Raw genomic sequence first — 13,832 nt, 5'->3', positions numbered from 1 at the left:
TTAGCTGTGATTACTTGTTTTGATTTCTTCAAGTTCTGACAGTTTTCTTTATCAAGTTGGGGAGGAGGAGGAGGCTCTACTGTTTTATAAAACTGAAAGTTCTTTAACAAGTCAAAGACCAAAGCAACAAATAGAAGTCAAAACTTGGTAAAGTTAGCAAAAATTTTTGAAGTTGTTACTGTTTGTGGTCTTTCATTTGTCTTAAGTATAACTCGTTCTAACCTAGAGCAATGATGGAAGGTTTTTCCTCTGTTTGGTTTAGTTCAACTCCTTCATGTATCATTAAACAATCACAATTGCCTATTATTTTTACTTAGTTAAAAAATCTAAATGGCTCTTCAAAAGCCATTTTGGAAGGCACATGGTTAAACTAAGCCCTTGCAGGTTAAAAGAGGTTTCCCTGGAGAAGGCAGCTCTTGTTCTTCTGTAAAGGGAACCTCCTTTTCTCCTCCTCCCCCTGTGATTTACTCAAATCAGTTTGTATTGCTACATAGTCAATATCACAAATAGAACCATGCATCAAGTTACTTATAAAAATACCAACAGGATCAAGCAGTTTTTTCCCTGACCGGATAAAGAGGTGTTTTCTGAAACCACTGACCCAGTGGTACGGCTCAATGTGCCAGCTCCACCCTCCCATTTCCAAACAGCTCTGGAAAACATCAGGAGGAGAAAGATACATGAAGCCTCCGGATAATTCTTTAAATTATTTTATTTTTCCCTAAAAATTAAATTCCAGAAATCAGTGTTTAAAAACAACTCAGAAATGTGGACTTCTCTTTGGCAAAAACAAATACCCGGCGTGGGCCAATGTGTAGTCTCACTTCACACTTACTCATTTTCAGACTGTTCAGCTCGCTGGAAAGCGCTGTTTCTTCGGGGATGAAGGAAGTGGTGGTGAGCTGTCGGGCTGTAAGGCGCTTCATAAAGGCTCGCGTCGCTGTGTAATGGGTCTGAATGTATTTTGACACCCTTGTGTCAGCAACGCAGTGCATTAAACCCTTTCTAAGGAGATGGGATAGTTCAGTGTAATTGTTTTGAGTGTCCAGCTTCCTTCTGAGAAATCAGTCTGCTTCTTTTAAATCCTGGAGTCAGTGATTGGAGGGGGCTCTGGAAAACGTTATCCATTAAGGATCTAGAGCACATTCTCTGTACCCCTTCCCCACCCCAGGGAAAAATTAAGACGGGAGGGAATGTGTCCAAAGACAGCCTTTTCTCTCCATTGCTATAGTTACTTGGCAATTAGACCTTCTCGGTGTAATATTGAGTATTTATTATTGTATGACTCCAAGGTGATGTTTAGAACATGTGGTTTTGAAAAACCTTTTTTTGCATTTTACAGCTCGGCGTGCACTGTCACAGGGTTCCTTCCCTCCCTTCTCCCCTCACATGCTCTTCTCCTTTCTTTCCAGTAAACAAATATCTGAAAGAAATAGAGGAGGCTGAAATGAAGCCAGAAGGCTTCAAAAAATCCCTGCCTTTCTCTGATGGAAGTAAACTTTTAGTAGGTTCAGACCTTGTATCACCAGTTTCCTTAATTATATACCTATTAAATTAGTAAGACTACTCACGGACTAAAAGTTAGGCGTTCTTTTAAATATGCTGCTGGTTAGTTTTTCAACAGATGGCCATCAAAAAAAAAAGTAGAATTGGGAATCTAAGAGGAATAAGTACTGCTGCTATTCTTCAAAAATGCTATTTCCTTGGTGCTTAGTGAAAGAAGCCACGTGGAGGGTTTGTAGAGGACATGTCCAGGCACGCACCTGGCCTGGGACTGCACCAGCCAGAATTTGAAGGCCCTTTTCATCATAAAAGACTTTATTTTCTTTTAACTGCTAGCCCAATCTGTTACATAGTGCAGTATAGGATGGTTCACCCTCACCCCAATCGTTTTTGTTTTAAAACATTCAAGCAAGTTTCTTTTAAACCTCGATCCTTCCCCAGGACAAGTGTATGGCCTCTTACCCTGTTTTTTCTAAGAACCCTATAACACCCCTCCTGTCAGTTCCCCACTGGATACTAATCTCTCTTCTTTTCCAAAGAATACACGTGTAAGTTCTCCCATAGTTTTAAATAACATGAATTGCCTCCCACACACACACTTCTTATTTTTTTTTTCCTGCCAAGAGTAGCAGTGATCTGCATAGGAAGACAGCAGTGTAGGAGTTTGCTGCTTGAGAAACGGTTGCTACAGCCTTGGTCGTGGGCCCCCACTTCGCTGTCAGTGCTTCCAGAAACCTTCTTTCCTGTCACAGAGAGAATCACACCTGGGCAGGAAACTTCAACTCTCGGTCTCCGCTCCAGTTTGTTGGGGTTTGTTTTTTTTTCCCCTCACAGATACAAGCCACATTCACCAGCAGATACTGATGCTTATTTTTCCTCTTTCAAAGCCTTCTTGCTATCCAAGCAACAACAACAAAAAGGGAGTCCAAAGTCTGAGGAGAAAGAAACCTCTCCCCAGCAGGACTTTGCCCTCAAATGGGAAAAGTGCCAGAGACTCCATTAAGTCTACTTTGCTATTATTGATTTTATGTGGAAGGCAGTCGGATACTGTGGGGATGAACAATAGTCTAAAGGCCGAGGTAGACTTGCACTGGGAGAGACAGCTCGGGATGGGGAGTGAAATATCATTCGGGCTTTTCACGGCGATCGCATTCATGTTAATAAGCAAGTCCATTTTGTGTCTGGGCTAATGTATTTTTGTGGCAGTTTTGCCAAGCTGATGTAATGTTCTGTTCGGTAGCGTGGTACTGCTGGTTCCGGTCCTCAGGTATGGCTGATTGAAGTGGAACTTTGAGGGGGGGAAAAAAAAAAAAAAAGGAACGAGATGTGTCACCGCTCGTTGTGCTAATTCTGCTTTAAGCTGCTTTTGCTGTGAATATGAAGTTTGCCCCAAAAAGTCTCTGGAGGAAAGCACTTGGCGTAGAAAGACTGATCTGAGTTTTTGCTAACTCTCCTGTTACAGGCGTAAGCACTGTGATGACATTTCTTGTCTTTATTTGATTTGTACTATTTTGTGATCATTTTTTAGTTTAGTAGTAGAAATAGGAAAAGCACTCATGCCCTGTATCGATAGAGGTTTTCGAATGAATAAGCCTGTGAAAGAGTGCTATTTTTCAGCTCTTTAAGTATGTTTTTCCATTCGTCCATGTCACTGGCTAATTCTATACAGATTCTAACTAGTGAACCATGACTATTGTATTAAGAAAGAATCCAGGCCCTTACAATTCTTTTGGCTGGTATATTAGCAAGCTTGAAATGAAGTGCAACGTGTCAAGGAAAAAGTAAGGGAATGGAAAGTTATGTTTCTTTCTGGTGCATTTAATCAGCTTGTCCTTGATTCTTTTTTAATGACGGGCTGCAGACATTATTACTACAGTTAATGACTGAGTTTGACAAGAATGTTCTCAATACTCTCTTTGCCCAGGCTAAAGACATTTCTGAAGGCTCCTGTCTATCAAGCTTTCTGTGCTGAAAACATAAAGTTAAAAGAGCAGTTGCAAGCACAGAAATAAACAGCATCCCGGGACATGCAACTACAGGGAACATGCTGGAAAACCAGCGATCCCAGTAGTCCTGCGGTCCACTGTTCTGGACTGATATTTTAAAAAATGCCTCATAGTCCTGTTCTGAACAAGCATTGCTGGGTTTCTTGAGGTGGGATTTCAGATATATCTCGGTAAGGATTTCTACATCTTGTGTTAAACCTTCGGTGGAATGCAGTTGGATGGAAATCTGTGGGACATGTTGTTTGCAGCCACGCTGTTTTCACTCCAAAGCATGTCCAGGCACAGTATTCTCAGTGGGCAGGTACTTTTGGACTGAAATAAAGCAATTGTTATTAGTGGATGAGGATGTTACTTTATATGTGAAGAAAATAAAATAGAAAAAATTCTTTTATGTCTGAGATACGGACCCAGATTGCAGGGATGTGACTTTTTAACCCTAAATCCCCTTTCTGTGGATCTTGGCTTCAGCCAAGTGGCTGAGTCTGCTCTCAGTCTGGGAAAGAGGGATATGGCACATGACTTGGTCTTACCTATTTAGGCAAAACAATTTTAAGAAAATGGTCAAAGCCAGAAAAACCGTGTGCCTTTAGCAATATGTGTGCTTGAGTGATGTTTAACCTTTTATTTCTCTGCCTTTGCTGCGACAGTGCTGTCTCGTTTTTGGCTAGTATGTGGACATCTTAGGCTGCTAGGTTTATTGTCTTTTACATTCATCAAGTGAGCAGATCTGCTTGAATGCTGATGAAGTGGAAAAAAAGTCTGGTTTTAGCATTCTTGGGAAGGGGGAATGCCTCAAACCTCACACTAAATGGGCAATATGTTGTTTTTCATTAAACGTGGTATTTTGATTTACTCACTAGTTCCTGCAGAGAATGGGGAAACTCTTAAAATCTTTATATTCTGAGAGTACTCTCAACAAAGTTGCTTTGGAATTGGAATGGGAGGGAGGCTTTTTTTATTGTTGGTGTGCTATTTTGACAGTGTGTACAAAGATCTCCATAGTGAGAACTATCTGTGGCTTGAATACAGAATTCCAAGACGTTGGGTAGTGTTGTAGGTACCTTTTTCCTATATTAGTTTCCAAGAAATGCTCGTTTTTTCTGCCTCAAATCAAGTGATGCTGCTGCTTTACTGACTCTGACTAATAAAACCCAGCAAGTTAAACTTTACCATTGCTGGAAGACGCTTGCAGCAGTAAATTCAATTTATGAGAACCCCTAATAAAAGTTTACATATCTTTCAAGTGCCACAAGCTTGACATGAAAGAAATGGGCATTCTGACCTAAAAAAGCTCAATATGTCTTTTTTCTTTAATAGAAAAATGAATATTCAGTGAAGCATTCAGTGAAGCATGAAAGTTTTTTCTAGGTCCTTGTTTCTAATTATGTTCTCACAGTCACCCTTGGTCCTGGCTAAACACTGGAATAAACAAAATAAATAGCATTTTGCCATGCATGCAGGAGGATTAAATAAAAAACACATCGTGTTGGACCCCAAATGCTTTACAAAGTTCTGGCTAAACGTGAAAAGTACTTTGTAATGCTAATAAGTATTTATTCTTTTGCTTCCTTGAATGTAATCAAGTGTACAGGGAAAGAACATGTATTTTATAGTCGCTGATTGCAAGATCAAAAGCCTTGTTATTAATTGCACATGAATCTGATGTTGTAAGGCTGTTAAGCCGTCAACTGACATCATCGTTTGCTTCCTTTGTTTATAGACCCTTATTTTAAAGATGCCTAATCCTGACACGAAGCCTTTTGAGCACACTCTTTTCTGTTTAGGTGGGTGATTCCATGCCACGAAGTGTGAGAAATGCTCAGGTAACGCCACCTCACAGCACTAAGATCTTTCAGATATCCCTAAATTAACTGTATTTGGTGTCAACCCCTCCACGAATCGCAGCAGAAGGCAGGATGGCTACGACTGTAGTTAGGTACGTGGAGCCTTCTGCCTGCCGAGACCCGCTCCTCGCTGCAAAACGCAGCCTACCAGGGATAGTCTGGACGTACATCTTAATAAATAAACAACAACAACAAAAATTCCCTTAAGCATGTCCTGCTATAAACAAGCAAAACAAGCAGCTGGTCTTCATTTGAAAAGATGTTACATCAATTTCAAAAGGAATCTGCAGATGATCTTAATGCAAATATTTTTGGGAAAACAAAAAGCAGCTGTTTATTCTTCTTTATACCTATTAGCAGGAAAACAAAATCCAGGATGCTTGTATTTCTTCTGCTAAGAAAAACATCCTCTTGGCCTCAACCTTCATTTGGATCTCAAAATGTTTAAAATATACTGGGCTGCGTAACGCTGCTTTTGGTCGCTTCTTCAGCCAGCAGCTAGAAACAGTTTCTGTTCATTGCTATAAAAGTAGAGCACTCCTTGAATACTCCGCGTGAGTTTTGTGACAAAAATAATGAAGTTTAGAATATAGTACTCTGCTCTGCCCTGGGGAGGCCCCATCTGGAGCACTGGGACCAGTTCTGGGCTGCCCAGTTCCAGAAGGACAGGGAACTGCTGGAGAGGGTCCAGCAAAGGGCTACAAAGATGATGAGGGGCCTGGAGCATCTCTCTGCTGAGGAAAGGCTGAGGGACTTGGGTGTGTTTAGTCTGGAGAAGAGAAGGCTGAGGGGGGATCTGATCAATGCCTCTAAATACTTCAAGGGTGGGTGTCAGGAGGATGGGGCCAGTCTTTTTCCAGTGGTGCCCAGTGACAGGACAAGAGGGAACGGGCACAAACTGGAACATGGGAAGTTCCATCTCAACATGAGGAGGAACTTCTTTGCTGTGAGGGTGGCAGAGCCCTGGCAGAGGCTGCCCAGGGAGGTGGTGGAGTCTCCTTCTCTGGAGACATTCAAACCCCACCTGGACACGTTCCTGTGGGACCTGCTCTGGGTGGGACCTGCTCTGGCAGGGGGTTGGACTGGGTGATCTCCAGAGGTCCCTTCCAACCCCATATCATTCTGTGATTCTGTAATATGCATTTTCAAATTTATCGATTTTGTCCTCCCAGACTCTGCCCCAAGGAAAACATGCACATTAGGCGTGCGGATCCCTGTAAAATGAATGAATAATTTGCCCTGTGTTAATTAACAGGCTGGCTTTTCTTAATTACTGCTGGTAGGCACCTCTGAGGGAACATAAGGATGGAAGGATCTGGGGACTGCAAAACAGAAGCCACTTTGCATTGCTGCATCTCACAAGCAGGGTTTAAGGAGGTTGGGCTGACGAATCTTGGCCAAGAGTAGAATTTGGAGAGGAGGAGATGCCCTCTGGGGTCACGGCGGGATTATTTCCCATCTTAGGCTTTATTTGGTAGTGGGTTATTGATGGAGTTTTAAGCGCTTTTGTTTTTCTGTGGAGTCACACGGCTCCTGTTTTTTCTTGAGATTGCTCTACTGGTTCCTATCTTTCCCTTCCCGGCATCATTTTGTTCCTGCACTGAGAACACCAAAGGTTTAAAAATGGCAACAGAGGAATGGGGAAAAAAAAAAAGTGGATAAAGGCTAATTTAGCAGAATGGGTGACAACAGATTGTCCGGAGCCCTCAACACACAGGATAGCTTTGCTTTTCTAATTAGTGTAAGCAGTGATAGCTCTTACTTCTCTAGGTGGTTGGTTGTCATGCAAATTCAGGTTGCAGAGCTATGCCTCGATGCTCCTGTACCTGGAAGGGTGTCTGAGCCGTTCCCTTCCCTGGAAATCCAGCTTGTCCCTCTCAAACTGAAAGCTGTGGCTGGTTCCCCTGTAGGTTAAACAGGCGGTTGGGGTTGTTGTCTCTCAGCAGGTCCCATTTGGTGTCTGATGGTGACGGACACTGAGTCCAGCCCCAACCACCTGTAATAACGTCCAAGCGAATAGTCCAAGCTCGGCCTTGGTCATCTCCTGCGGGAAGGATGTACCACGGCGTTACATCCAAGGGAAAAACGGTGTGTGACTCCCATTGTCAGCGTTTCCCCTTCCGACAGCAAACTGCGGAAAGTAAATGGAATACCAAAAGAGCTTTTTGGCTCAGGAGGGGCCAAGTCTGCGGTGCGGGAGCCAGAGAGCACCAGTGGAGGGTTCTCGGGATCCTGGCAGCAAACCTCTGGTGAAATGTGGGCCAAAAAACTGTTCCAAAAAAGCTGGAGAGGGGAGCGCTGTCACTTAATGAATCGGATGCTCCCCGGGGGTAATGGGGGGGCGCTGCAGCCTCCAGCGCACGGGTCCCTGCTGAGATGTACCCGTCTAGGTCTGAAATCAGGATCGGTTTTACCCGAGATCACCGAAATGCAAGTTAGTATGTTAGGGGGGAAAAAAAATGGGTTTCTTTCTGGGACAGTCTGAGGAAAGCAGAAATGTTTTATTTGCGCGTATGCCCTGATTTGCGGATTTGGCGATGGGGATCGCAGCTGCCTGAGCCCTGAAGTCATCAGAAGATGTAAGGGTCTGCTTAGCTGCCAGCCAGTACCTGCATGCTTTGCCTTCCAAGAGAAGGCTGAACGCTTGCTTTTCAAATTAATTAACCTTGGCCTTAAGCAGGCAGAGGCTGATTATTTTTCCTTGTCGCTTCAGAGCTGAAGCAGGTGCGTTACAGGCAGCACTGGTGATGATGCTCTATCAGTTTCCTCTGTAAAGTCCGGTGTTCAGCGCTGATGACACTGCCCAAAACGTTCCCTGTTGGGGCTGACGTTTTCCGTGTTACCCGCTGGTTTTCCTTTAACCCTAAGGCCTATTTAAGTGTTTAAAGGTGTTTGGAGGAGAGAGGTGCTGCTCGGCGGCGGGGCTGGGGCCGACTACCGTCAGGCGCGCCTTCCCGTAGGCTCCGCCCCTTGCCCCGCCCACTGGGCGGAGCGAGCGGCTCTTCCCGCCCCTCCCCGCCCCCCTTCGCGCGCCGCGCTCCATACTTGGCGATGGCCGGCGAGCCGCCCGCTGATTGGCGGGGCGGCGGCGAAGGGGCGGGGCGGCGTGGGGCTGACCCGGATGTTCACTCCTAGGCAACGGCGGAAGTGGAAGGGCCGCGGCCTGCCTCGGAGGGAGACCGGACGGGACCGGGAGGCGCCGCCGTTGCTACCGCCCAGCGCAGCCCCGCCGAGCCGCCATGGTAAGGGCGAAGGGGGCGGACCCTGCCCGCTCCCCCCCCCCGCGACCCTCTTCCTCCACCGGTGCTGCCCCTTCCAGTCTCCCCTCCCCCCCGGTGCTGCCCCCTCCAATCCCCCCCCTCGGCGCCGCGCCCCGGCGGCTCCTTCACACCCTCCCTCCTCCTTCCCGGTCGCTTCAAAGGGGGGCGGCGGAGCGGGTGGGCCTCGCCCGGCCGCCCCGTGGCGGCGGGGAGGGAGGGCCCGAGGCGGTGCTGCCAGGGGAGAGGGAGGGGTGGCGTGGCCTGGCCGTGGGGGCGGCGGCAGGGGGCTCTGCCGCGGGGCTCCGGAGGGCCCGAGGGCGGGCGGTGGGGCGGCCAGGCCCCTCCGGCTGCTCTACTGGGCGGTTACTTCCCGGTTTCTGGGCCTGGTACCTGGGGTGGTGTTTACAGAGGGAATGCTTCCGCTTTGGACGGCAAATGTTACCGCTCGATGTAGTTGTAAACGAAGCGAGCAAATGCAGCAGCGGCGTTCAGGAACGATGGGGGCCCCGTCTGCTATTGCTGCTGTTCCTAACCCCCAAATTATCATTCATGGTCTGGCATTTCCTCTGGAGGTTGGATGTGCTCATAAGGTGTACTAAGATCTAATGGAATCTGCAAAATACAGGCAAAGCAAGCGCTGTCAGAGCAGGTGATGCTGCAGCGGTGGGTGCTGCTCTTCTGCAGGGATGACAACTTTCCATTTTTAGAGGAGAACCTCTGGTTTCTTCAGTCATGTAAAATAATCTCCATCTTGCTGTGTGTTTGCTGAATGGATTAGCCCAGGTCACAAAACCTTTCAATTTCATTTTGGCACCGTGTGTAAAAGAGGCAGTTTTCCTCCTCTCTGAACAAATTCAACAATAAGGATGGGAACTGGCCCAGGCCCTGGTCTGCTCCCAGCTCTTCCTGGATGGAGAGGAGCTTTTGCAGAGCCTGTCTAAGGCAATGCAACCCCCGTGGATGTAATCACTTGTATGGAATCACTGAGATATTCTATACTGTTCGGGAATATGTGATTCAGATTTTCCAACATAATTTTAAGAATCTTCAGATATATTTGGATCTAAAAAATAACAACCCAGTGCCTGGCTCCATAGCAATATAAAGGCTTGTTAAGCAAGCAGTATAATCCTGTACTTCTTACTTTCAACCATAAGAACTTCAGAGGCAAGACCTTGTGAGTAGGGTTTTTTTTTTTTTTTTTCAAAGCTGAAGATCACGGTGATCCTGCCACCTGTATTATGCAGGATGAAGATCTTTAGTTTGTGATGAAAGGTGAAGAATGCCTACAATCGAGGTTCTCTGTTCTCGTTTGAACAAAGGAGATGCTGTACCTGACTTGCGAGTGTGGGAGCTGACAGGATGGAGTGTCTTATTTCAATTGTGTATCTTATTTTAAGATATTGAAGTCTGTATGTGTGAGACCTGACTTTACAATTTGAAATCAGGATTCCAACAAACTATCCTTTTGCCATGGCAAAAATCCTCACAGGAAAAGAATTCATGGAAAACAAGTAGGCTTCATATAAAATAACAATGGTGGTACCAGGTGCTTCTTTTAAGAGGATATGGAAACATGCTCGAAGACAAATCCAGTCAGGGTTTAAATGTAACCATGTCAGTCTTTTGGAGGAGGTAGAACACAAATCCTTCAGAGGTTTCCTGACTGTTGAAAACTTATGCTGTCTTCTGATTTTTCATATTTAGTCACGGAGACCACTGGGTGTAGAAGGAATTGGATCAGGACTTCCGGAGCTATGTGCTAGTCTCTGATGCTGAGTGGACTTCAGGGATGAACCTGCGGCAGCCACTCTGTTACTTGTTTATCTCAGTGGCTGTGTACACGTCTGAAGACTCACTCAAAAAACCTGGCAACTTAAGTGTGGTTTAGCTAAATGCTGTAGGAATGGGCAAGAGAAATCACTAATTTTTTTTTGCTAAAGACAAATCATCTGTGGTGATGTTTTAAAACTTTACTGACTCTTACAGTTAACTTAATGAAGACAGTGCAGTTGCAGCATCCGGTTTCAACTTAGGTCCCAATCCAGCGTTTAGAGTATTTTGAGGATCTTTCTTTTTAGTGGGTATGAAAACACAATACTAAAATGGAGCATTGAAATGCTGAAATGGCCTTTTCATTGGAGGCGACAGGGAGTTTCGCCACAGCTGGGAGAAGCTGGTATGGTACAGGATATTAGGTCAAACACCTTCTTGGTACCATGGGGTTACCGATATCTGTGTAGAGCAGAGAGATGGGAACCTGAGTCTGAGTCGCTCCTGGTGAGTTTAAGTGAGAATTCAGGATTGTGTCTGCATTTCAGTCAGGTGCTCGGTGAAACAGGGCAGGGCAGCACACGAAGCTTTAAAACTGCCTGGATGGATGCTGTCTTTTGTGCTAAAAATAAACCAAATGCACTGTTCAGGGCAAAGCAGGGCTTGGGAGAGTGCATCTGCTGAGATTTCTGGAACTGTGGGTTATGAATGGATGGAATCCAGCTACTTTTTGTATTAAAAAAAAACCCAAAAAACTCTTGCTTTCCAGGTTACGTAAAGTGTCCTGATCGCGTTAGCAAGTATTTCTTCTGCTGTTCAACTCTTCAAGAAAAGGGTGGACAATTTTAGCAAAATTTATAATTTAATCAACCATAAATTCAAACTGTCTAGTGTAGCGCGGGCTGCACATCATCCATGTAGAATTTGTGAGGCAGCTAAAAAGCGCTGAAGCCCAGCCAAGGATGCGTGATGCGACACTGACACTCAGTACATAAACCTCACCTGCTTTTCAGTGTAACTAATATTTTTGAGGTAGGGGCAAGCGTGTTGCTGCTTGATAAATAACTTGAGTTTGTGCAACTGCTCCCCGAACCATATTAAGTGATTTGTGAAGCTGAAGAGCTCCTGGGAGACCTTATAGCAGCCTTCCAGGGGCCTACAGGAAAGACGGAGAGGGACTTTCAGAGAGTGTAGAGACAGGATGAGGGGTAATGGTTTTAAATTGAAAGAGGGGAGATTTAGCTGAGATATGAGGAAGAAATTCTTTAATGTGAAGGTGGTGAGAGCCTGGCCCAGGTTGCCCAGAGAAGCTGTGGCTGCCCCGTCCCTGGAGGGGTTCAAGGCCAGGTTGGAGGGGGCTTGGAGGGACCTGGTGTGGTGGGAGGTGTCCCTGCCCAGGGCAGGGGGTGGCACTGGATGGTCTTTAAGGTCCCTTCCAACCCAAAGCATTCTATGATTCTGTGAACTAATGGTAGCGCTTTTCCAGCTGCTTGAACACTGAGCCCCTCCCTCTTCTAAACTGATCGTGTCGCTTTTGAAACCCTACTATAGAGCGTGAGAGCTCGGGGTGGGTTTTCAGTGTCCACAGCAAGTTCTTTGCACCTTGTGCCTTCTGAGAAATACTGACTTAAGCTGTTTTGTAGAGTCCATGTTTTATTAGCCAAGTATGTGAGCTTAGCTAAATGTTATCTTAAAAGGCAAATTCCCAAAACAATCAAGTTTGAGGATATCATCGGGATAGGGAATACTGCCATTGCAGTGATGCTTAATCTTGTGGTTTATTAGCGAAGGAAAAACATTCTCAAGCTGAAGTTGTTCAAACAGGATTTCCTCATACGGTAAATATATATATATGGTGATATCTTACTAGTTGACATCTGGGAGTAAAACAAAATGAAAGTGCAGTTCAACCCTTTTGAATGACTATTTTTAGTTGTTATTACTGTAGTTGAGTAGAGAAATTACTCTCTTTGGGAAAGAAACATTGCTGCCCTATTCAGTTTTAGCTTCTACAGTTCTCAGCTATGATTTCCGCCAGTTGACTTTCCTGTGTGGAGGATACCTGATTAACTCGGGGGTTAATCACAGAATGATATGGGGTTGGAAGGGACCTCTGGAGATCACCCAGTCCAACCCCCTGCCAAAGCAGGGTCACCCAGAGCAGATCCCACAGGAACGTGTCCAGGTGGGGTTTGAATGTCTCCAGAGAAGGAGACTTCACCACCTCTCTGGGCAGCCTCTGCCAGGGCTCTGCCACCCTCACAGCAAAGAAATTCCTCCTCATGTTGAGATGGAACTTCCCATATTCAAGTTTGTGTGCATGACCTCTTGTCCTGTCATCGGGCACCACTGAAAAAAGACTGGCCCCATCCTCCTGACACCCACCCTTGAAGTATTTAGAGGTGTTGATCAGATCCCCCCTCAGTCTTCTCTTCTCCAGACCAAACAGACCCAAGTCCCTCAGCCTTTCCTCAGCAGAGGGATGCTCCAGGCCCCTCATCATCTTTGTAGCCCTTTGCTGGACCCTCTCCAGCAGTTCCCTGTCCTTCTGGAACTGGGCAGCCCAGACCTGGACACAGTACTCCAACGACCGTGCAGTGCTCCCCAGTGCTGCATACAGGTCCAGTTTGGCTTTGGATAGGTGGATACTTCTGAAGACTGGGATGGGGAGTGCCCATGCTGGTGTTTATTCTCCTCTTTGTCCTTGTTTGGCCAAGTCCAAGTGGCTCCTTACTCTGAGTAAACTTGTAGAGAGGTGTTTTGTTTGTTGGGTTTTGTCCCCTCGAGCTGATACATGTTGTGGTAGTGTCACCTCAAGTTAAAATAAAACTGAGTATGCTTCAGCATCTGCTGAAGAGAGCAATTTTACTGGAGAAGCGTGAAATTCTGAAAGGTGCCTGTCCAGGCAGCCGAAGCTGGAGTTCAGGCCTGGCTTTTACCCCTCTTTAATACAATGTGATATTTAAGGATTATTTTTTCAGACAAAGGACAGGACTACAGAAGTACAAGATGCTCAAAATGATGTTGATTCTCTGTTCTTATTCATATTCTTATTCAGCCATTGTATGTTATCGTTCCCCACTTTCCTATTGATTTATTCTAGGAGTCTTGAAGAGTTTTAAAAGCTTCAACCAAACCTTTGTCTCTCCTCACTTAATGCACAAGGTCCAAAGCCTGTGTATGCCTGTTCCTCTTAATCCTTTGCAGTTTCCAGGAAGGAGCATGAAAAAAAAGAATTAGAGGACCTTAAATTTGAATTTCCCTTATGGATGAAAGCTGTGTGGTGTGAAGGAGCAGTTAATACACCTGAACAGCAGAAGCCTTTCCCAGGCTTCCTACTCTCTCTAGGTGGGCTCTAGCCTAAGGTCTGTTTGCTGATAGGTTGTGTTTATTAGGAAACTTCTCTATCTTGGACGTAAAGATCAAGAATTCAGGCCAGTGCAGTG

At 45.5% G+C, this 13,832-nt stretch overlaps 1 protein-coding gene across 3 annotated transcripts in view; it reads left to right on the top strand.

Moving 5' to 3' along the window:
- Nucleotides 1–13,832, top strand: part of CAPZB (capping actin protein of muscle Z-line subunit beta) — a 77,198-nt gene that overhangs the window by 1,730 nt on the left and 61,636 nt on the right. The window contains exon 2 of one of the 3 annotated variants that reach the window (XM_074161757.1): nt 8,489–8,595. The exons of 1 other annotated variant lie outside the window; for it this stretch is intronic. In XM_074161757.1, coding sequence (XP_074017858.1) covers nt 8,593–8,595 — 3 coding nt within the window. In that variant the 5' untranslated portion in view covers nt 8,489–8,592. Of the gene's footprint in view, nt 1–8,488; nt 8,596–13,832 lie in introns of those variants that run through there. One more of the 3 variants, XM_074161758.1, reaches the window with a different exon arrangement.

Source organism: Numenius arquata, chromosome 20 (genome assembly GCF_964106895.1).
Source record: "Numenius arquata chromosome 20, bNumArq3.hap1.1, whole genome shotgun sequence".
NCBI classification, from domain to species: Eukaryota; Metazoa; Chordata; class Aves; order Charadriiformes; family Scolopacidae; genus Numenius; species Numenius arquata.
Note: the sequence above shows the minus strand (reverse complement) of the source record. Positions and strands in the feature narration are given on the sequence as shown.